Source organism: Malaclemys terrapin, chromosome 5 (genome assembly GCF_027887155.1).
Source record: "Malaclemys terrapin pileata isolate rMalTer1 chromosome 5, rMalTer1.hap1, whole genome shotgun sequence".
Classification (NCBI taxonomy): domain Eukaryota; kingdom Metazoa; phylum Chordata; order Testudines; family Emydidae; genus Malaclemys; species Malaclemys terrapin.
In genome coordinates this window covers 101,725,898-101,748,632 of record NC_071509.1, presented here as the reverse complement: position 1 = coordinate 101,748,632, position 22,735 = coordinate 101,725,898, and the positions used below count along the sequence as shown (strand labels likewise).

The 22,735-nt window shown below is 38.0% G+C and overlaps 1 protein-coding gene across 3 annotated transcripts in view; it reads left to right on the top strand.

Annotated features, from left to right (window-relative positions):
• Nucleotides 1-22,735, top strand: part of SEC24D (SEC24 homolog D, COPII coat complex component) — a 96,729-nt gene that overhangs the window by 17,484 nt on the left and 56,510 nt on the right. For all 3 annotated transcript variants that reach the window (XM_054029881.1, XM_054029879.1, XM_054029880.1), the window contains 5 exons: nt 2,324-2,472; nt 6,068-6,346; nt 7,002-7,123; nt 11,376-11,487; nt 16,122-16,249. In XM_054029881.1, coding sequence (XP_053885856.1) covers nt 2,324-2,472; nt 6,068-6,346; nt 7,002-7,123; nt 11,376-11,487; nt 16,122-16,249 — 790 coding nt within the window. The remainder of the gene's footprint in view (nt 1-2,323; nt 2,473-6,067; nt 6,347-7,001; nt 7,124-11,375; nt 11,488-16,121; nt 16,250-22,735) is intronic.

Here is a 22,735-nt window from a genome sequence, read left to right as displayed (position 1 = left end):
GGGTTATTGGTATATTTAGGCGATTGAAGGCAATTGGCTTTTGTCCTTTTTCTTGCAATACGTCCATGCTGGGCACCAATAGACTTCTCATGCTCATTATTGTATAATAGTGCATTCTGCTTTTCAGAGGAACAAGTCAGACCAGCTGTTTCAAATGAATCTTGTGCTCTGGAATGGCTATTGGGGTTAGAAGTGTAAATCTGATTCACTGGGAGAAAACATTGATCTTTGGATTCCTGGATCAAGTAACTATCTAATGTAGACTGAGGAATAATTTGGACCATGTGTTTCATACAACCTTTATGTAGGATATATTCCCTGAGTAGAGAATCACCTTTGACCTTTTTTTCTCTGTCTGATTAGAAATATAAAAATAGAAAGTGAACCAGCACTGAGAAAAGCTTTAGTATTATTACACTTTTTTGTCTCCTCTACTTGGAGGAGACAAAGGCAACAAACAGGTGTTAGAAATACCGTCTGTTATAGAAATTACATTAATTTTCTGTATCTTTCTGTATCAAGTTTTCTTCTTATGACTAGAACCTCTTGGTTTGTCATATAATGATGAATGCATTACATCAGTTACCAGCTAATAGAGAGTAGAAGCTTGTGCATGTCTGTGCATCAATATTCAGTTTGCCTGCTTAGCAGTTTCTTTAAGCCAGCTTCCAACATCACAGACAAAACTCAACAGGATGCCCTAAAGATATAATGAGGCTTTCTCAAATTCTTGGAGGCTGGTGGCTGCCTTCTCTGTGATTTACTTTGGACAGGAAGGTTGATGTTTGGTGAGCTTTGCTAGATGTTTGGGGAAATTAGAGCGAAGAGAAAGGGTTACATGAAGGGGTAGAACAAGAAGAGTGTGAAATAAAGTAGGGAAAAGATAAAATGAAGATGGCAGGAGGGATAAGAAGGAGAATGTGGAGGAAGATAATGAAGAGAGATGAAGATGATGGAGAAAGTTGACCATAGAGTGGTTCAGTAGCATAATTCGTAGTTTGCATAGTTATAAATAAAAATGTGTATAGCTGCCTTAGAAAAAAACAAAAATATCTTGAATAAAATGGCTTCCAAGGAGTAACCAAAAAAAAAAAAAACCAAAAAAAACTGTATGGTAAGCTTCTAAATTCTTAGCTGTAACTATTTTTGGTTGCATGTTTTTTATTAATTTGGTGCTGTCTAGCAGCAATGTCTTAGAGATCAGTGAGTCAAACTACTAATGTCTTCACATTTCTATTTTAGTTGTCATCCAGATATATTTGTTAATAGTTTATTTTAAATAAAAATGTATTTGTGTGTGTTTTAATTAGATATCTAAATTAGGAAGTTTCAGTTATTGTTAGTATTGTGGTAGAATCTAGAGGCACCAGCTCATATTGAAGCCCCATTGTAACATGCCCAAACACTTTTAGTGAGAGTCAGTTCCTGCTCTGAATAGCTTGCGGTGTACATAGACAAAGAATGGGAGGGGAATCAGGGACACAGACTAGCGAGGTGACTGACCTAATGTCTCACAGCAGGTCAGTGGTGATGCCAGAACTAGAACTTATACCAGTCCTGACTCCCAGTCCTTTACTTCATCTGCTGTGTGCTATGTACTATATCCTTATCCTATCCTTATGTACTGTAAATAGTCTCACATTAGAAAGAACTGGTATTGTAATTCAGGGCAAAATAGAACAAAATAGCAAGAAAACAAAGTTCTATTTCACTTAAAGGAAAGAAAGGTCCCTTCATGTTTAGAGGTGAAGTATGGTCAGAACAGTGTAGAAGACCAGAACAGCACCCACTGCTTCCCACACGCAGGCTGTTCCTCCTTCTTCCACATACAAAGATTCTTCAGCTCTCTCTCTCCCACAGCCTGATACACATACACACACACATAAACTCTCCCCTTGTTAATACAGTAGGAATCTTCCTCATCCACCCAAAACTAAGGCTGTCCCCTTGTCCCCCACAGGTGGAAAAGGGGTCAGATGATTTGACATTTGGGTTCAGAATTTCAAAAGAACTTCTAAAACTGCACCAGCAAAATCTTACATACAGGCCCCCTCAGGTTTAATTGCTTCTAACATGTAATTATGTGTGCAAATGAATACTTGCTCTCTGTATAGGTACACCGTTTCCTCTCTGTGCACTCTTCATTTCTATTGTAATAAAAATATACTTTGTGTGGGGACAGTCTGAGGAGACTTCTTTGTAATTTTGGCCCTTATTTTGGCCAGTGTCATTTGTGAGGAGATATTAGACTTTCTGGGTTGTGATTGGCTGAGATGAGTTATTTATATATATATTAAAAACATAAATTAATTTCTCTTTTCAGGTTTCAAGGCCCTTCACCTCACAACAATGCAGCACCTTCCTATCCCCCGTATTGCCCTCAGTCACAGCCATCCTATCCAAATAGTGCATCCTCTTCATCCACAACACAATTGGCTAATCAGCTCAGCACCCTGCAGATAAATAACTATGGTAATGGTTGCGTTATTTATCCATTTTTGTAAAATATGATGAAAGAGCCAACAATGTATCTATTTTGATTTTTTTAATATTGTTAAATAAGTCAAAAGTAAACTGTAGATTGTTCTTTGAGACCACCGTGTTGAGCATTGTTACTTACTCAGGTTCCTAAATGTCAGTCTCATCCTGCTCCTTCAAGTGTGTCTACCTTTAAATGTTCTTGTAAGAACCATATAGGGCAGTAGTTTTCAACCTGTGGTCCACAGACTCCAGGGGGTCCACAGATTGTCTAAGATTTCCAAAGGGGACTGCACCTCCATTTGAACATTTTTAGGGGGTCTGCAAATGAAAAATGTTTGAAAACCAATGATATAGCCTGAAGATTTCAAAAGTGCTGAGTGCTAGCTTAACTGTGCTGTCATTAAAGGTAATAGTAAAATTCCCATTGACTTCTGTAGAAATAGAGTTAGGACAACACTATGAACTTTTAAAAATTCCACCTTACTGTTTATCAAGCATTCTTTGTTAGATATTTTCCATAATACTGCGTGTTAAATCAGCATGTCTTGGTATTTAATTGCTATTCCCACTAATGGATATTGAGACTAATTTTAGAAACTTGTCTTTTTAAAGTTTGATTCATCTTTGAAAGTGACTGTAAAGAAAAAAAAAGTTAACTCAACATATGTGCTCCCTGGATGTACTGAAAGTCATATCTGCTCACTTTAGAGTGTATTATGTCTTTACTCTCATTAACACTGTAGAATGAACACAGCTATGAGAGGAGTGAGCTGGACTCTATTCTTGCTTGCATAACATCATCAGAATTGTTAACAAAGTTCTACTTAAGGGCTTTATTGTGCCCTCATTTACAACTGTGCATCCATGCTAAAGACAACGGTGTTGCATAATTTGAAGACAGTTACATTGCATAGTTATAATGAAATCAGAATTTGGCCTGTAGAATCTTTTACCAATAATGGTGTTTGAGAATGAAAGAGCCCAGCTTGACTTTCAGATCCCAGGGTGAATTTGTAGTGCTGCCAATTTGAAAAAAACTTTTTTTTTTTTTTGTAAATCAAGAAAACTTGAACTGAAGTTACTGGGACACAATAATCATGGGACTTCTTTTGTCATTTTTTTACAGTTACTTTTCAGGGTTGACCCGCACTTTAGTTTGATGTACAAGTAATTAATAATGGGGTTGCATAATTCACTAGCATAGCAGTACACAGACTTAACTTCCAGTGATGTTTTTAATAATAACATCATAATAATAATAATCCTGCTTTTAAAAGACCTGTTTCTGAAAGCAGATAACATAGGCATGAATTTTATGACATTAGAAAGGTAATCAGGAGCTAAACCCTTTGTGCTTTTTACAGTAATAGCGCCATTTTATAGGGAACCTCGGAGAGTCATTGTGCCAACCTCTGTGCTGGCTGGCAGGTTCCCATATGCATTCATTTTACTTGCACTGGAAGAGAGCGAGTGATATCCTTCGAGGCATAGCTTTAAAAGTTTCATAATTTGATTTCTACAATAGCAACCAAAACCCCCCAAAACTTGAATGCAAAGTAGAACAAAATCTGTCAAAACAAATTAGTTGCTAAGGTCCACATTTTCACATGTTGGTGCCTATTCTCTTTTCACAAAACATCTGTGTGAAACATTTGGTTCTGCAAATTTTGGGTTTGTGCAAGGAGACAACTACATAGATGTGCAGTTTTCTAATATGGCATGCAAATGAAAGACTTTCATTTGCAAGCAAGCTGTGTGAGTGCCCAGAACTCACCCCTTCCGTGTTGGGGACTGAACTCTGAGGGTTTGGGAAATATCTGTTGTAAAATCATTTTCTGGATGAAGTAGGGATCCAAGAAATTACCAAATAAGATTTCTAACTATGCTATGTTATGGTCATGATCCAAATTCTGTGGCCTTTCATCAAGCAAAACTTGGGTCATTGGGAGTTTTGCTCTATTTAGGAATGGAGAATTTGGCTCTATGACAATAAGAAAGTACATGTATTTTCTTACCTACTCAAGTTGATAAAGTTCCTCTGGAATGAGGATTATATTGGGATCATATAAGAAATACTGTGCTAATACAATTAGGGATCCCATAATAATGAGAGGTTTCAGAGTAGCAGCCTTGTTAGTCTGTATTTGCAAAAAGTACAGGAGTACTTGTGGTACCTTAGAGACAAATAAATAAATAAATTTAATTTGTTAATTTATTTTATTTTATGCTCAAATAAATTTGTTAGTCTCTAAAGTGCCACAAGTACTCCTGTTTTTTTTGCTGATAATAATGAGAGTTATTTTATATTATGTTACTTAACTTGTTTTCAGCTGTACTGGAGCTACCACTGGGTTCTTGTTGAAATATCAACTCTCACATTAGTTTTTGTGCTCTTTGACTCTGTTGCTTATGTCTTGCCCATTGTTCATAACCACAGTTACTGTTTCCCAGCTTCAGGAGGATCTTTCTGTTTTGATAGTACTTTGTTCTATTTCCAGCAAAGATTTGTTGGTTTTTGTGTGTGTTTTATTTTTTAATAGTAGAGTTTAAATTTAGTGTGTATGCAAACCTCTCATCGACTTCAATTGGTTGGTTCTGTAGACCTACTGAAAGTTAGAGAATGCAAACTTAGGGGCTGATCTCATTCATATCAGTTTGGAATTTGTCATTGACTTGAATAAGAGCAGGACTGGGCTCCCATCTCTGTTTGTGTCTTATTTTGTTTTTTTGACCATCACCTGCATTGTTTAAAAGGATGAATGTATTAAAATTGAGATTGAGAACAACTACAAAGTGGTATGATACCAGATAAAACCTTCCAAATTGAGGACTAGATCCCTAGCTAGCATAAGTTCACCATTGTCTTTACTAGTTGCTGATTCCAATGAAATGAAACCAGTTATGCTAACTGAGGATCTTGCCCTCGGTTTGTGCAGTTAATCACAAAGATGGGTGCCTTTTAAAACATTCCTTAGTCTAACAGATTAAATTCACCCCGGTGTATTGAGAGTGCAAATGCACAGTGATATTATGCCTGCTTTACACAGGGCTAGATTTGGTCCAGCATTTTTACGATACTTCTGAGAGATGTTTCAGACTAGTCAAAAAGCATTGATTTGTGTTACTGTTAATAGCATGCCTTTGAAAATGATTGTGTAGAAAATATTTTTTTACCATTTCCCTCTCATTTAAATGTAGACCTTAAATACTCTTTAGTCTACTGAAGGTATAAGTTTTACACTGCTCTGTTTCTCCTACTTACGGTGTACTACTTCTGGCTGCCAGTCCTGGTGCTCCGTAAGTAGCACATTCCTACGGGGAGCAATTTAATACACTGCACCCGGCGGCTCTCGCAGCCCCGTTGCCCAGAGTGCTGACGGCAGGCGAGCTGAGGCTGCGGGGGAGGGACTGGGCAGGATGGTCCCATGGGCCATACTTTGCCCACCTCTGCTTTAGAGGCACTATCAGTTTAAATTACAGTATTCATACATGGGCTGAAAATATATTAGCAACTAATAACATTAAATGGTTTAGTATGATATCATTTTCAAATCGTTGGGTGTATAACAGTAATGTTCTTGCACAGGTCCTGGTGCTTCTCAGAGTTCTCTCATGCCTTCTGGGATTCCAACATCTTTTCAAGGTCCATGTCCTCCTCCACCACCACCAACACAGCAGCAAATGGCCTTGCCACCTGGATCTCAGATTTCTCCAGCACCAGCAAATAATCTGAATGGCGTTTGTACTCCACCCTCACTGCCTCCAATGGCTATGCAGGATGGGATTCCTGGATCTGTACCCCCAAATACCAACTTGCAGCAACTTCCAGGACAACCCCCAGTGCCTGGGTATCATCCACAGCATGGTAAAGATGGACGTTTGGTTTCTTATTAAAAAACAAGCATTAAATATTGTGCATTAGAACTGCTGCCATCTCATGAGTAAAGCTGAAACTAAAGGTGTAGTTTCATTTTTGACACGTAGGGCCTAATCAGTCATGGGAGGCATTGCTGACTACACCACAGCAGCCACATGCAGGAGGGACTTTGGTACCTGTACATGTCATGCTTAATTTTAGGCTTATCCTTCAAACAATGAATCATGGGTATAAAAGTGCAGGAGCTTTTAATTGCACTTGTAAAACTGTATCTACAAAAATAGAAGTCCGGTTAAGGCCTGATGCAAAATTCGGCTATATCACATTATAAAACTACTTTCTCTCCCTTTTTGTGGGAGGGGAGAAACTGAGCTGCAAAGTGTGGGGTTTTGGGGTTGTTTTTTTTTTTTTTTTTTTAATATTCATAAATACTATTTAAGGGAGATTTTTCTCTTTCCATCTCCCCATCCTCTCCCACAAAGAAAGCACATTTTGCGGGAAGTGGGGAAATACACTATATTTTATTTCAGTAAGATATGTATGGCAAGATAAAATGCCCAGATATTAGATGGAACAATGTAAGAGCTTCATGACAGAGTTTTAACACTTTAAATTTGATGAATGGGCTTTTGTAATTCTGCAGCCAACTATGGCCCTCAGATGGCAGGCTCTCAGCTCTCTTATCCTGGTGCCTTTCCTGGGGGCCCAGGACAGCTTGCTGGTCCACAGCAGAGGAAGCTTGATCCTGACTCCATCCCAAGCCCCGTAAGTAATAGTGTATTTAGTTTCTAGTGAATGCTTTCATATTAGAATGTTACAAAGAACTATCAAAGCTAACTTTGTGTTTTTATGTTATGGGTTTTTTTAGACTTCTAAAATGTGCTGTGCCACATGGCTCATAGGATAAGTTCATAATGTAACATAATTCTTTAATTATGTGGTATTCTGTACTTAAAGGGGTTATGTTGTCACTTTTAGATTAAGTGGCAGCTGTGTGTAGCTTTAGTGCCATTTTTGGAAAATATCCATGAATCTTATTAGAAAATTAGTGTAGACTTTCTACTCTAATTCATTGCTTTTTTTAATGTGACTTCTCCTCTGTAATATTACAGTATAGTTCCCTTCAGCAACACCTGATCTGTTCCCAGGGATTCATACACACAATTCTGCTTTGAGCAGGGGGTTGGACTAGATGACCTCCTGAGGTCCCTTCCAACCCTGATATTCTATGATTAATTACTACTCGCAAACTTTTCAAATAAACCACCATCTCCTGTTACTCCAGGAAGATCTAAAACTTTAATTGTATCTGAAATACTATCATTTGAACTAAATGCCCAGAGGATTGGAAAAATCATCCAAAGCATCAGTGGGGATCTGTACATGATGGACAATGAAGCAGTAGGATGTACAGGCCTATTCTATTGTTGAATTAAAATGGCTTTGGAAAAACTTTTCTACTATGTGCCTGATTTCCCCCCCCCTTTCTTTTACACTGTTGAAGGTAGTGGAGTTACTCTTTATTTACATGTGTTTGAGTGAGATCAGAATCAAGCCCTACATGTTAAGGAAAATGTACAAAAAGTTTTGAGCTGTATTTAATCTCTTGGCTGGTCATCTCCCCTGTTACAATAAATTATTTACTCAGCCACTAATTGCTAATAAGATTTCACACTCATCTAGAAATGCTTTATGTTCAGAGACCTCTTTAACTATCCACTGTTACTGACAAGAGCCGTGTGGAGTCTCACCTTGCACAGCTAACTGGTCTATTAGTTCCCCAATTTTATATATTATGTACTTACAGTTTTTACTGTCCTTCCATAAAAAAGGAGCATCTATTCTTTGCTCTTTGACACTTCTTAATAATACAGCTATGCAAATGAACTACTTCAGGAGCTCCCCTCTGCCCTATCATTAATGTAACTCATAAACCAGCAACTGAACACATTTCTCATCTTTTATGTTCTTCCGCCAGAATCATCCTAGACTCCCTTTGCTTGGGCAAGCCAACAAACTGAGGACAATATTGGACCAGAGGAGGGGGGGGAAGTGAGGGGTGGGAAAACAAGTTCCAAAGCTGAGGAGCCTTTGCTGAGGATATGCTGTTGGGTGACAGAGTGCAGCCCAGTGTTTGAGTGGGGCTCCAGCTCAGGCACCTATGCTGACCACAACTCTGAAAGTATGGCGAAAGAAGAGGCAGAAAAGTGACTGGCTGAAGAGCAGAGAAATATGGGAATCAAGATTAAAACTTGGAGTTTCCTGGTTCATGGTCCTGTACTCAAACCACTCTTGTTAAATTAGGAACTTGTAGTAGTGAGGCTGTCTATAGTATGTTTATAAACAAGCCTTTCTGTTCTGTGTGCAGTAGAAGATATGCAGGAACACCTCGTGAATCACAATGAACAGTGATTATTTTTCCACTAAGCCTATTGACAAGTAAGATTTCGTAGATAGCAAGTTGCTGCTTTTGGCACCTTTGATTGCATATTAGATTAGAGTTCATTTAATTTTTTTTTCTGAATCTCAAATAGTATCCCTGGGCTCCATTATAAATTAATACTGTAAAACAATTGTGTTTCTGTTACTGGCATACACTGTGAGGTTGTAGCACTACTGTAAGAACCATTGAGGCATGAATGATAAATTCCACTGTGGACTTGAGTTCGGTATTCCAAGGATTGCAAATGTATTCCATGAGCCTTCTGACAACAGCCATTGTGCCTATCTTATTAAAAATAGCTTGCACTTAGTTCAAGGAGGAATATTTTTTTTGCATTGGATATAATTGCATTGTATTATTGTTACATTGTTCTAGTTCTTTATATTTCAACATCTTCGAGAAATTTGAAGTAGACTGAACTGCTAGGTTTCCCTCTTTTGCACATTTGTACCACTGAAATATTTGTGATATTTTGTCTTGGACTTAAATGCATATATCTATTAGCTCAAAAATGTTAAAGGGTGTGATTTCAAAAGCACCTAGGTCAATTAGGAATTCAAGTCGTGCTTGAAGATCAATGGGACTTATGCTCAGAAGTCACTCTTACCCAGATTCTCAAAGGATTTAGATGCCTAGCTCGCACTGGAAGTTAGGGGCCTAAATACCTTTGAAGATCTGAGCTTTAGGCACTTGTGAAAACCTGACCCCAAAGCCACAAATAGACAGACAGCTGCACTATGAACTATGTATCCATGGAATCTCATGTGTGTTTTCCACCATATGTAAGGAAGAATTTACATTAAAGAAATATATTGTTAATACTCCATGAAATAGTGTATAGCTGCAGGGGCAGGAGGCTAAGGCCACTCCCTTGATCAGTTCAGACTCTGTTTGGGTGGTCTTCAGGCATGGATGAAGATGATGTGTAACAGTTGACCCTGGAGAGAAGGAACCTTGAGGGAAAAGATTCTCTGTTGCTCACTTCAGATGTAACTAAGTGTGACAAACTATTATTTAAAAAATATAAGTGTTTTTATGACTTGTAAGTGTAGGCGTTGCCTTTAATAGGTAAGTCATCTCACCATTTCCCATAAAGCAGGATAACGTTACAATTCTATCTAAAAAAAAATATCCCTGGAATAATCTGATGTCTTGTTTGTTACCCTAGGAGAATAAACAATGTTAAAAAAATGTTGTTAAATGGTTTGTTTTAGCAGCACAGTAAGGATCAGAACTACATGTTTAAAAGAAAAGAGATCTGGGTCAGTGACTGTAAAGGGCAAAGAGCTAATTGAAAATGAGGGATAAATATCTCTGTGTGTGTGTTATGTTTATATTATAAAATTACAATAGTGTTGCCAGCTAAATACTTTTTTATGTATAGCCAATGTTGATTAGATTTTCCTACAAGATTCATCTGTGCTCTAAAAACATCTATGAAATGCAGCATCTGTACTTTGTCAAAAACTAGTTCCAAGAATAATGATATATTTAGGTCAGTTAACTCTTGAGAGTACAGTTTACATGCGTTTTCTACAGAGTTCAGTCTGAAAAAGGTTCACTTTCTTCAGCCAATGGACTTTTTTTTGGAGTAAATAATTGGTTTGTTTTCCCTTTATGCAAGCAGCTAGCAATAGGTACACAAGCTGAAGAGTAGAGAGGAAGTCAAGCAAGCTAAAAATGCAATACAGAAATGTAGCCATTTAAAGGGACAGAGTCAGTTACACTGGGAAAGGTTCAAAATAATACTTGCCCCCAAGATTTTCCCAGTGTTTTGGGAATAGCTTTTGAATAAAAGTCAGTGGGCTCTATCCTGATGTATTTGCCTCTATCTCTGCTGTCTGACAGAGGCTTCATGAGTCTCCCAACCACAGTTAAATTTCAGGTGCAAGCTAAACTGCTATAAACCAGGCTTAAATAAATGTAAGAATGTCCACACACAACTCTCCAGTTTAGCTAAATCAGTTCAACAGAACACCTTTAGTTAAATCGGTCCCAGGTTTGTATTTTAGATGGGGCCGAAGAAGCAACTTATCATGCTAATTTTGGCCTCAAGTGGCTATTAATTTCTGTGTCCACCCCAGGGGCAGATTTACAATTTCACGCAGCGTGACAATTTGCCTCTTGGAGGCAGCTGCTGGCTGTAGAAGACTTGCCAGCTTGGCTTTTCTGCTGTTTGTTATTCAGGGAGAAAAGGTTCTCCTTTCAGTGGAGAACTTTGCTGAGATTGCTTCCCCATTAGTCCATTTCTGAGAGTTTTCCTGCAGAAGAGGGAGTTGAGCATTGACTGTCTGACATTCTTGGTTTGCCCATTATCCAGGTCTACTATGACAAAGTTCAACCCTAGGCAAATAGGAACTAAGAAGGTGCATAAAACAGTTATGGACATAGATATATGTATATTATTGTTTTAATCCTCTTTGGACAATACATGCTACAATATACTCCTTGTCTACTATGCACATCTGTATAGATAATGAATGCTAATAGGGTTACCTGTAAACTCTGTATGAAATTGAGGAAATCCATAGTCTACCCTATTTCATGTTTTTCTCTTTATTTCTGTTTCTTCAGATTCAAGTAATTGAAAATGATAAGGCTTCCAGAGGAGGTCAAATCTATGCTACAAACATCAGAGGCCAAGTTCCTCCTCTTGTCACCACAGATTGTGTGATCCAAGATCAAGGTAACTCTTTGTGGGATCACTTTGGGTTTTTTACTAGTTGAAATGAAGTTAAAAAAAACAATTATCAACTGAAATTTTCAAATTTGGTTGCTTAAAATTATGCTCCCAAACCCATAATTAAGCACCTAGACAAAGGTGGTGGCATGACTTTCAAAAATGCAAAGAGCTCCTGAACCTCTCATTAATTTCAATGGAATATATGACAGGTTTCAGAGTAGCAGCCGTGTTAGTCTGTATCCGCAAAAAGAACAGGAGTACTTGTGGCACCTTAGAGACTAACAAATTTATTAGAGCATAAGCATTCGTGGACTACAGCCCACTTCTTCGGATGCATACAGAGTGGAATAAATATTGAAGATATATATATATATACACACACATACAGAGAGCATAAACAGGTGGGAGTTGTCTTACCAACTCTGAGAGGCCAATTAAGTGAGAGGAAAAAAACTTTTGAAGTGATAATCAAGATAGCCCAGTACAGACAGTTTGATAAGAAGTGTGAGAATACTTACAAGGGGAGATAGATTCAATGTTTGTAATGGCTCAGCCATTCCCAGTCCTTATTCAATCCTGAGTTGATTGTGTCTAGTTTGCATATCAATTCCAGCTCAGCAGTCTCTCGTTGGAGTCTGTTTTTGAAGTTTTTCTGTTGTAATATAGCCACCCGCAGGTCTGTCACTGAATGACCAGACAGGTTAAAGTGTTCTCCCACTGGATTTTGAGTATTATGATTCCTGATGTCAGATTTGTGTCCATTAATTCTTTTGCGGAGAGACTGTCCGGTTTGGCCAATGTACATGGCAGAGGGGCATTGCTGGCACATGATGGCATATATCACATTGGTAGATGTGCAGGTGAACGAGCCCCTGATGGTATGGCTGATATGATTAGGTCCTATGATGATGTCACTTGAATAGATGTGGACAGAGTTGGCATCGGGCTTTGTTACAAGGATAGGTTCCTGGGTCAGTGGTTTTGTTCAGTGATGTGTGGTTGCTGGTGAGTATTTGCTTTAGGTTGGGGGTTTGTCTGTAAGCGAGGACAGGTCTGTCTCCCAAGATCTGTGAGAGTAAAGGATCATCTTTCAGGATAGGTTGTAGATCTCTGATGATGCGCTGGAGAGGTTTTAGTTGGGGGCTGAAGGTGACAGCTAGTGGTGTTCTGTTATTTTCTTTGTTGGGCCTGTCTTGTTGGAGGTGACTTCAGCAGGTGGGTATTGTAGTTTTAAGAATGCTACAATACCCACCTGCTGAAGTGAAAAAACAGATTGACAGAGCCAGACAAGTACCCAGACGTCACCTCCTACAAGACAGGTAATCTATCTCCCCTTGTAAGTATTCTCACACTTCTTATCGAACTGTCTGTACTGGGCTATCTTGATTATCACTTCAGAAGTTTTTTTTTCTCTTACTTAATTGGCCTCTCAGAGTTGGTAAGACAACGCCCACCTGTTTATGCTCTCTGTATGTGTGTATATATATATATATATCTCCTCAATATTTATTCCACTCTGTATGCATCCGAAGAAGTGGGCTGTAGTCCACGAAAGCTTATGCTCTAATAAATTTGTTAGTCTCTAAGGTGCCACAAGTACTCCTGTTCTTTTTAATGGAATATATGGTTGCTCAGCACTTTTGAGAAGATATATACTAATTAGATGCTTGTGCCATAAATAAAAGGCAAAACCCATTCGATGTATCCTTAATGCACCTTCATTTCCATTGTCTCGGTTGTGTCTGTAAAACATTGCTAATTGTTCTTTTTAACCCTATGAGTTAAGGTAGCATGGAAGAGAAATGACAATACTAAATGTTAATAGTTCAGAGCAATGCAGTCACCATTACTGTATTTCCATGGCAGTATTGCATATAAAAAAATTGAGAGAGAGAGAGAGAGAGAGAGAAATGCAAGCTTGTAACATGGAAATATTGAGTACCAGAATTGACTGAGGATCTTTAGACCTCAACCTTGCATACACCATAAGCACATGCCTAGTTTTACATTCCTGAATACTCCCATTGGCTTTGTTAACATTTGGCTTCACTGAGATTATACATATGCCAAAGTGTTTGCAGGATCGTGGCCTTGCTGTGCTATTTGAGGGCTGTCTGCTCTAGCAGAGGCTGAGTGACTGACAGCTCCTCCAGTATAGACAGTGAGAATTGTGGAGTGTTCTGCTCCTCTCAGAATCCGGCCCTTAGTACTGCCAGCTCCTTCGTAACAAAGCAACATAGCATCTAGAGTGGAAAGATAAACATAGTTGTGAGCTCCAAGCAGAACCTTTAACCTGACAGGAGTCATCCTTTTTCCTAATAACGTAATCAAAAAAGCCTGAGAATAATAGCAACCCTGAGCCCTACAATCCACACTTAAACTCATGTCATAGTTCAGAATTCCTTAACTTCATAGCAAGAGTTGCACACTCTAAAAGCACTGCATTTGAGGGATAACCTGGCTGGCTTTCCATGTGCTGCAGGACATTGTCAAGGAATATACGCTGTATCCTTCCCCAGAACTGTTGGGATTTATAATAAGCGTATTTCAGTTACAAGAATAACTCTCAACTATGAAATATGAATAACATTTTATTCAATCTTCTCATTTGAAATAAAATATTTGAGTAGTTTAATTGTATAAAATAGTGGGAATAGCTGTGAGGATTTTTTCTAATTAATTAAGGAATTCGCTTCACCTCCCCCTGTGCAGGGAAAGTAATGATTAAAGGAATCATGCAGACTCACTGGTGAGTCCATGCTGGAATATAAGGTTAAAAAACTGACACTTGCCAAGTTTAACTTGTAGTATACTGTCCATTTCTATTCCTGAGGCTCAGACTACATGGTCAGAGTACAAGCTCAGTCGCTGGGTTCAGTTTTTCCTCTTGTTTGTGTAGCTCCAGCCATTTCCTTCTTGGCAATCTGCCGGTCCCCCAGGTAGAGTGATTGCCAATCTCAACTTCCACACGCATTTTGTGATGGCAGAATTTGTGCATGTTATAACTCAATATAAGACTCTCCCTCATGTAAATTAAATTTGTGATGCCATTAGCTCAGCATTCATTTATCTGTGTTTGGATAAAGTCTGGTTGGGTAAAATGTATTACTACATATTCTTCCGCTTTTTGGAGGACAGGGAGGGAGGGGAAGGGAGAGACTGTCTTTTAAGCAAAGAAGTCTCTTCCAAATAACTAAGTATAGTTTCAGGCTGAACTTTTAAAAGGAGTCTGAGACTGAGATGCCCAGCTCCCATTGACTTTCACTGGCAGTTGGGAGCCCAGCTCCATAGGGTTCCTTTTGAGATCCCAGCCACGATTCCCACACTAAATGTTTTCTACTAGAGCATCAATAGCGTATTCATGCCGGGAATAATTATTAATGATACAGCAACATATATGTGGAAGACACTGACAAGTACTGAAATAAAACAAGGTTCTTGCCCCAATGAACTTTAAATATCTTTAGTACGCTGAAACAGTCAGGAAAGCCTATGAAGAAGAGGTGTAATAGGCTGATAGCCTATGAGAGGAAAGTGTACAGAAGCTCACATGGGAAGAGGAAGAAGCTTTTGCTAGTGTATTTATTTTATGTTCAGTGTTTACATTTGAATTGTCACTTTGCATTCCTGTTTTTTTTTTTTTTTTTTTTTCTTTTTTTTCTCTTATAACCCCAGTGTGGATAAGAATCCATGACTTTTTTTTTAAATAAAAATGGGATTTTTTAAAATTTTAAATTAAATACAGGCTTTTTTTTTAAATTAACCTATTTAAAATTAAATTTGAAATTGAAACCTATGTTAAGATCAAAACTTATTATAATCTGTTAAAATCATTTAAATTCAAGTTAAAAATAATTCAAGCAACATGTTTGCCAAGTTATAAAGAAAGTCAAACCATTGCTGGAAGTCACTGGCTGAGCACGTGGAACTAGAGTTTGTTGAAGTGCTAACCCAGCAGTAGCCTCTTTTTCCAGGTGCAGGGAAAATATTTTCTTTATTTCAATTTATTCAACTAGTTCAGTTCAATGATTAGTTTATTCAAAGTTAAGAAATCAGTTGGAAGTTGGAGAAAAGCAGGAAAGCTTGTTTTCCTCTTCTAACCTACGAATAAAAGGTAGGTGTGAGGGAGGAGACCTACAACTTCTAAAATCTTGAAGGACGTGGTAACCAGGAACAGTTCCAGTCACTAACTGTGGATAATACTTCCTTTGTTTAATAAATTATTTTTAAATGCAGAACATGTTTTGATAAACTTTTTTTCATACATATTCAGCACATTTAATGTAGCTTTATTTAATAAAATAAAATGCTATTTTGACACTAATAGCAAGTAAAATGTTCTTCATCATCTACTAAAATGTATATAGATACAGTTTATCCTCCTGGCTAGCAAAAAGAAGCACCAGAATTATGTAAAGGCTGAAAATCAAATGTTCTAATTATTACCAAGCAATGAAAATCAACTTTTCTTTGAGAAAATAACTGAAAAGTGTAAATTCAGAACACAATTAAAATTCATTATTTAAATCAAGATTTCCTGCTTGTTGATTTAAATCATGATTTAAAATGGTGATTTAAATTGCTTTAATTTAAATCAATCTACCCTACATAACCCAGCGCATAATATGTTCTTTTAGGCAATGCCAGCCCTCGTTATATTCGATGTACTGCCTACTGCTTCCCATCCTCTTCCGATATGGCCAAACAAGCTCAGATTCCATTGGCTGCTATTATCAAACCTTTTGCTGCTGTTCCACCAAATGAGGTAAGGGGTCAATAAATACCTGTCCAAAAGACCTACTTCATGGTTTCTCATATTATGATTTTATGTGACAGATTAGTTCTTTCATGGTCAAGAAGACTGTATTTACCCTAGCATTTTGGGGAGAAAATCTACAATTTTTGCAGTGGTGCAACTCCACTGGTGTTAGCAACAGTGCAAATACTAATGTAGACAAGGTTTAGTGTTACCACCATGTCATCAGGACTACAAGATTAGGCATCATAGGTTACCACCACTGTGTCTCCAGTTTCCGCTAGCACTGCCAGTGTTGCTACCTCCATTGGAATTCCATGTGAGTGTAGACAGTGAAAGATTGCAGCCACAAAATGTCTTTCAGTAAATTACTGCTTATCAGTACCAAATGTCACTTTAAAACTTGGACATTTTTAGCAGAGTGGAGCAGTGAGGTTTCTCATTATGGTACCTTTATATACCCATCAAAATAACTATGTTAAAAGAACATTATTAAGGTTGTAAAGTCTAATACTCTCAAGTTAAGAAATGCTAGAATTAAGGTTGTCTTTGCAGTCTTAATTTGACCCTGCTGTGCATATGCATTATGAGACACTCTTTGATTACATGATCACATATTATTTGATCAAATACTAGCTTTTGAGTGCTTGACTTTACAACCATAATGTTCCTTTAATGTAGCTTTCTGTGTATAATTTCCTAAGGTTTTGAAAAAGCAAAGTAAAAAACTGAAATTCTATAATGTGGTATCATTGTGACACCCACATGGTTCATCAACAGGATTTAAAACCTTTAGATCCACCACATAGACCTCTGCCACTTGTGCTAAAGGAGAACTGATAGCAGTAATAGAATGTCATAGTCTATGTGGACCAGCAAAGAGATGAACTGGACACTTTGCCACTTGGTTTCACAGATGTTTGCTGTCACCAAAGGAATGGTGAGACTCAGAAATCTTGAAATCCATTCCAGGCTCTGGATGGGAGTTTGCTGTAGTGGGCACAGGTTACCTCCAATCAGACCCTGTCTCAGTTCTGTCTCTTCCTCACTCCTGGCTCCTAATCCTAGTCTCCTTGCCTATCCAGTTAAAGTCTCAGCTGGTACCAGTTTTCCCCTCCCAGCTTCTCACTGGATATGTGTTTCCCCCCACCTGGACTTCCAATTACCCCCACTTCCACTACCTCTGTCCTGATATTCCTCCTTAGTCTCCTACTCCCCCCCGGCTTCTTGTCCACATGTCTTTGACCATCCAATTCTATCCCAATATCCAGCTCCACAGCAGATCTGTTACCCCTGACTCCTCAGTTCCTTTCCTCATTCTTGGAAACAGCTCAACTGTTTTGACTGAAATTTTCCAGAAAGATTTAGCAGGTAGACACCCAGCATGAAAAATTCTAGCCTGGATGGTTAAAGTCTGACAGAGTCTTATAATCGGAAGTGTTGCGCAACCTTAGTAGGTGGTGCTGAGCCTCATCCTATAATCCTGACCTTTTCTGCTACTGCTAAAATATGTAGCTCTGTTTTGAAGTCAAGATCAAAATGAATAAAAAGGGTCTTTCGTATGGAAAAAACCTTACAAATATTAAACAATATCAATATCAATTTTTTGTTTTAGAATTGCTGATGTTTTCTAATACTGAAGCCATATATTTCTTTAAAAAAGGGATTCCTCTCTCCCTTGTGAACTATGGTTTCAAATCTTTTGCTTTTTGTAGCTTTTTGACTTGACCAAGGTATGCTATAAAGAGTTAAAATGTCTGTGAGAGAATGTGTACACTAATATTTCAAGTCTCTCATCCAGTACTTTCTGACTAGAGCTAATGATTGCAGGTACAAAATGCCCATGCCTTCAGAATACTGAGTACTTCACAGGAGCTCCCATAAATGCAATCGAGCAGCATTCTGCAGATGGGGCTCACGAGGATTAGGTGCAAAGTGAGAATCCATCTTTCAATAAATTACAGTTCACTTTGACATTTGATGGCTTTTTGAAAAAGGGAAGGAAAACTCTGTTTTTTACTGGTCATAGTTTCTCATTTGATTAGCTGTAATGTCTCCTCTTTTGCAGTTTCTAAAACGCTCAGTGCTAGCAACCAACAAATTTAATGTTGTTTTTTTTTTAAAAAGCACACACAAAAAAGCACAGAATGTATTACTAGGACTCGGTGAACCATGGCTACAACATGCCCATACGCTATGTCTGCAGACTCTCTTATGTGACTTGGATCAGTTAAAGGAGCTGCAAATGACAGTTGAACTATGAAATTGATTTTGTTTACCAAGTCAATGGCACAGTTGGCATTTGGTTTCCTTTAATACTGGAGATATAGATAGATTTTTTCATTATGATGTCAAGAACTTTATAAAATACCTACATGATCTGCACTGAGTCCATCATGATGAATATATATTGTGTATACCAAGTCTCACCAATTTAAATAACATTTTAAAGGCTGGGAGCAAGGGTTAGGCTCACTAATAGTCCTCTGGGTGCAGCTTAAATAGTAAATACATCAAGTGTTATTAATTAGCCGGTGTGGGTCTTTGAGAACCATTTACACTTCAGGATGAATTCAGAACAGGATATAAAATTCACCTATTACAAGTTGAATTCTTAATGTTCATTGTTGACAAAGGAGTTTGTGGATTGTTTTCTGTCTATACCATTAGGAATAAAACTACTGGAAATATAGGAAAAACCTTGTCTTGTGTCAATTTCTAGTGAGTTGATGTGCCCGTACAGACTGTGGTGATAGAATCCAGTGGTGCTTGCTCTTCCCTTCTGGAGTCTGTTCTCTAAAGTAGGGATTCTGATTTAATTATTTGAGTTATTACTTGCATTGTGGAGTAAGCCACATTACTAGGCAATCCAGCTTAGCAGAAGGAACTGCAGGATCTCAGTGCATGATTTAGAAGAGGGATTTAAGTTTATTAGGCACTGGAGGGTATTTTGGGGAAGGAAAAGCATATACAGAGGTTTTTGGGATCCTCCTTAATCAAAACAGAAGCTGACTGCTGGCATGTAAAATAAATAAGGTATTGAGGGAGTATTTAAACTAAGAGCTGAGGGAACACTGGCACGAGCTGAGCACTAAATTTGGACAGAGACATCTGTTAAAGGCATCTGTAATACAATGGTGTCTGAGTATCCAGCAAAGAGTAGGATACAAATTACAACTGAACTAGTGCAGAGACAGGATAAGAACAGAGGTAAATTCTGTAAAATCATCAAGGTGCCAGATTAAGGAGTTAAATAAAACCAGGCACCTAGTCAAGAATAAAAACTGCAAATGCCTGTATGCAAATGCAAGAAGTTTAAAAGCAAAAAATAAATAAACTAGAATGCCTTGCAATAGACAAGGATATTGACAGAACAGTCATTACAGAATCTTAGTAGAATGACAAAAGCCAATGAGACACTATAATACCTGGTTATAAACTACATAGGAAAAACAGACCAGGTCGAAGAAGTAGGGGAGAAGAGCTGTAGCTAAAGGATTCCACAGATCCTAGTGAGATCACAATTCTGAGTGGAGAGGAGTACACAGCTGCATCTATGTGGATACAAATCCCAACCTGTAATAATGTAAATATTAGTAGGGAAATACTACCAGCCTCCAGATTTAAAAAAAAAAAAAAAAAATTCCAAGAGGAAGCAAAATCGAACACATTGATGATAATGGGGACTTCAACTACCCACATATAAACTACTGAAGACACAGTTTAGGGAAATAGTTTCTCAGCACTTCAGTGGTAGTTTCTTAAAGGCTAGTTGTGGAGCATACAAGAGGAGAGGCTATTCTTGACTAGTTTTAAGTAAAACACAGGAGCTATTTCAAATGACAGTAGCTGAGCCACTAATAGTACCACGCTATATTTAGGTTCAACATCCCAGGGGCAGGTAGGAGACATTAAAATTTAGAAAGAGATTTCAATAAAATTAGGTTAGTCACGAAGGCCTTAAATTTGAAGTATTTTAAAGGTGGCATGGATGCTACTTAAACAAATCCCAGTAACAACCTCAAAGGGTATGTGTATTGCTGCAGAAGAAGGGAATCAGGAAGAAAAAGACTAAGTCTATATGGCTAAATGACAGGGTTTGAGAGACTATTTGAGCCAAACAGAAATCCTTCAAAATTTGGAATTTGGATCCTAGTGAAGCCAATAAATAGGAGTATAAATTATAGCAGGCAGTAAGTAATAGGGAAAATGGATTCCTAAGAACAAGTAGCTAACAGTGTAAAATGAATAAGAAATTCCTTAACTACATCAGAAGCAGGAGGCCTGCTAAAGAATTGGTGGATCTGCTGGATCATCAGGGTTTTAAGGGAGTAATTAAGGAAAATAAGGACATTGCTGAGATTCTAAATGGTTGCTTTGCCTCAGTCTTCACTGACAAGGATTAGGAAAATACTTAAAGTTCTTTATCTTCAATATCTTGATTTGGATGATCTATGAAAAGTATTTGTTTGTGACAGTTTTTTGAGAATACGCTATCATTGTTTGACAGGACTTATTTTTAGCTGGCACTGCTTTAGCAACAGACTGTAAAAATAAACGTAACTCTCTGAGTTATCATCATAGAGCAGGCCCTACACAAGTTTGTTTTGGAGATGTATGAATGTTTCCAAAGCCTGGATAAACCATGTGATCTTTGTTTAACATTTAATGCTGCTTGCTATTAATATTATTTCAGAGGAGTATTTTACATTTTAAAAAGCAAACATTCCGCAATTCAAAAAAATTAGTTTTCAAAAGTTTTCAGTGTTTATAAATATAGGTGATTTAGTTTGTGTTTAGAGTTATTCTCTAATAACTAATGTGTCTTGTCCTGTTTTACAATACAACCTGATTTTAATTTGACTTCATTTACAGAAATATTAGCTGGTAAAAATAATCTTTAAAAAATATTTAATTTTCTTCCTTTCAAAACAGTAAATCCTCTGGTATTTGACAAGCTTAGCACGACGTAACCGTACAGAACCATAGTACATGAAATAGATACTTGAACTTTAACCAGTAGTACAGGAGTGGCATTGTCCAAGGAAAACCCTGAAATCAGAAATGGAGTTATCTCTCATAAATGAAGAAACAGTCTCTGAGCTGGAAGCTGGTCAGTTTTTTCAGTTAGAGAAATTTGGCCTCAGTCTAGTTGGGCTGGAAGGAAAAGCCATGTTTGTGGAGATAGAAAGGATTAATAAATCAACTTTGAGGCACACCATCCCCAGTAGCTTTAATTAGAAAGGTCCAGTGCTGTTAAGCTAGAAGAAGGTAGGTATCCAGTAAGGTGAGTGGTAGTAACAAGGTGTAAGGAAGGTAAGTGGTAGACATACATTGTAAACATCATCACTTTGTCAAGAGCAAACTTGTAATTGCTGTAGCTGATTTTAAACAGCAAAGTAAATCTGCGGTGCCTTTTCCTCTTCCTATTTTTTCTAAATTTTTGCAAAGAGCATGGAAAGCAACCCAGCTCCAGAGTTACTGTTGTTCAGCCTCAGCAGCATCGTTTTTAATTTTAGAAACTGCATGTGGGTAGTGTCATATCAGTTGCCTTTGGTGAAGCTAGCTGGCTTGTCACGGATCACTCCACTGCCAGGTGTGTCAATACTGCATCCATTCATTCACTGCTAATTCCCATCTTTCAGCCTGGAGACTTAGGAGAATCCCCCCCAAATCACACCTCTTTTGGTGAAGTCTCCCTGACTTGTCTTAGAATAAGCAGCAGATTGAATACGAGGGCTCTGCTGTGCACCGGGGAGTGGAAGGAACAGAGTTGTTCTGAGAGTCTAATATTCTATTGTCTTCCCAGGTAATGAGGTCTGAACAACTCTGTCCAAAAGGGACTGGCTCTCTTATGGGTAATATTCCTCCAAGCAGATATGATGCAGACAGAGAATTACAGTTGAAGGATTTATTAAGACTATATAGAAGGCCAAAATCATAAAGCATAAGATGGATGGAATAGACAGAATTCACATGACTAAGTTGTCCATGCTACTAGAAAGCTTTGTCATAGCAGAAGATAAGCTTAAGAAATCTTTCTGAAGGACTGAAAGGAAAGTTGCCTATCTAGCTATCACAGTCAGTTTATTTTAAAATGTCATGCCCTTTTTCATATTGGTTTATATGACAGTTGACTTAACTCCAGCCTGTGCTTGGGGCATTACATCATTAAGAGACCTCTCCTCATGCTCACTGAGAGTCTAATGCTAAAGCTTATGTGTGTTCTCAGTTGTTAGGGGAATCTGACCTTTTCCTATATGCAGGAAATTAATTTGTCTGCAGTAGAGTTTAGCTCTGGGTTATTCAAGATCTCTTCACATCACTTGAATTGAAATGAACGTATCGATCATGCAGAAACTTCCCTCCCCCCAGTCTCTTGACTAAAGATTCCTTCTTTCACACTCAGATTCTAGAACAGGGGTCAGCAACATTTGGCACGCAGCTCGCCAGGGTAAGCACCCTGGCGGGCCGGGCCAGTTTATTTACCTGCTG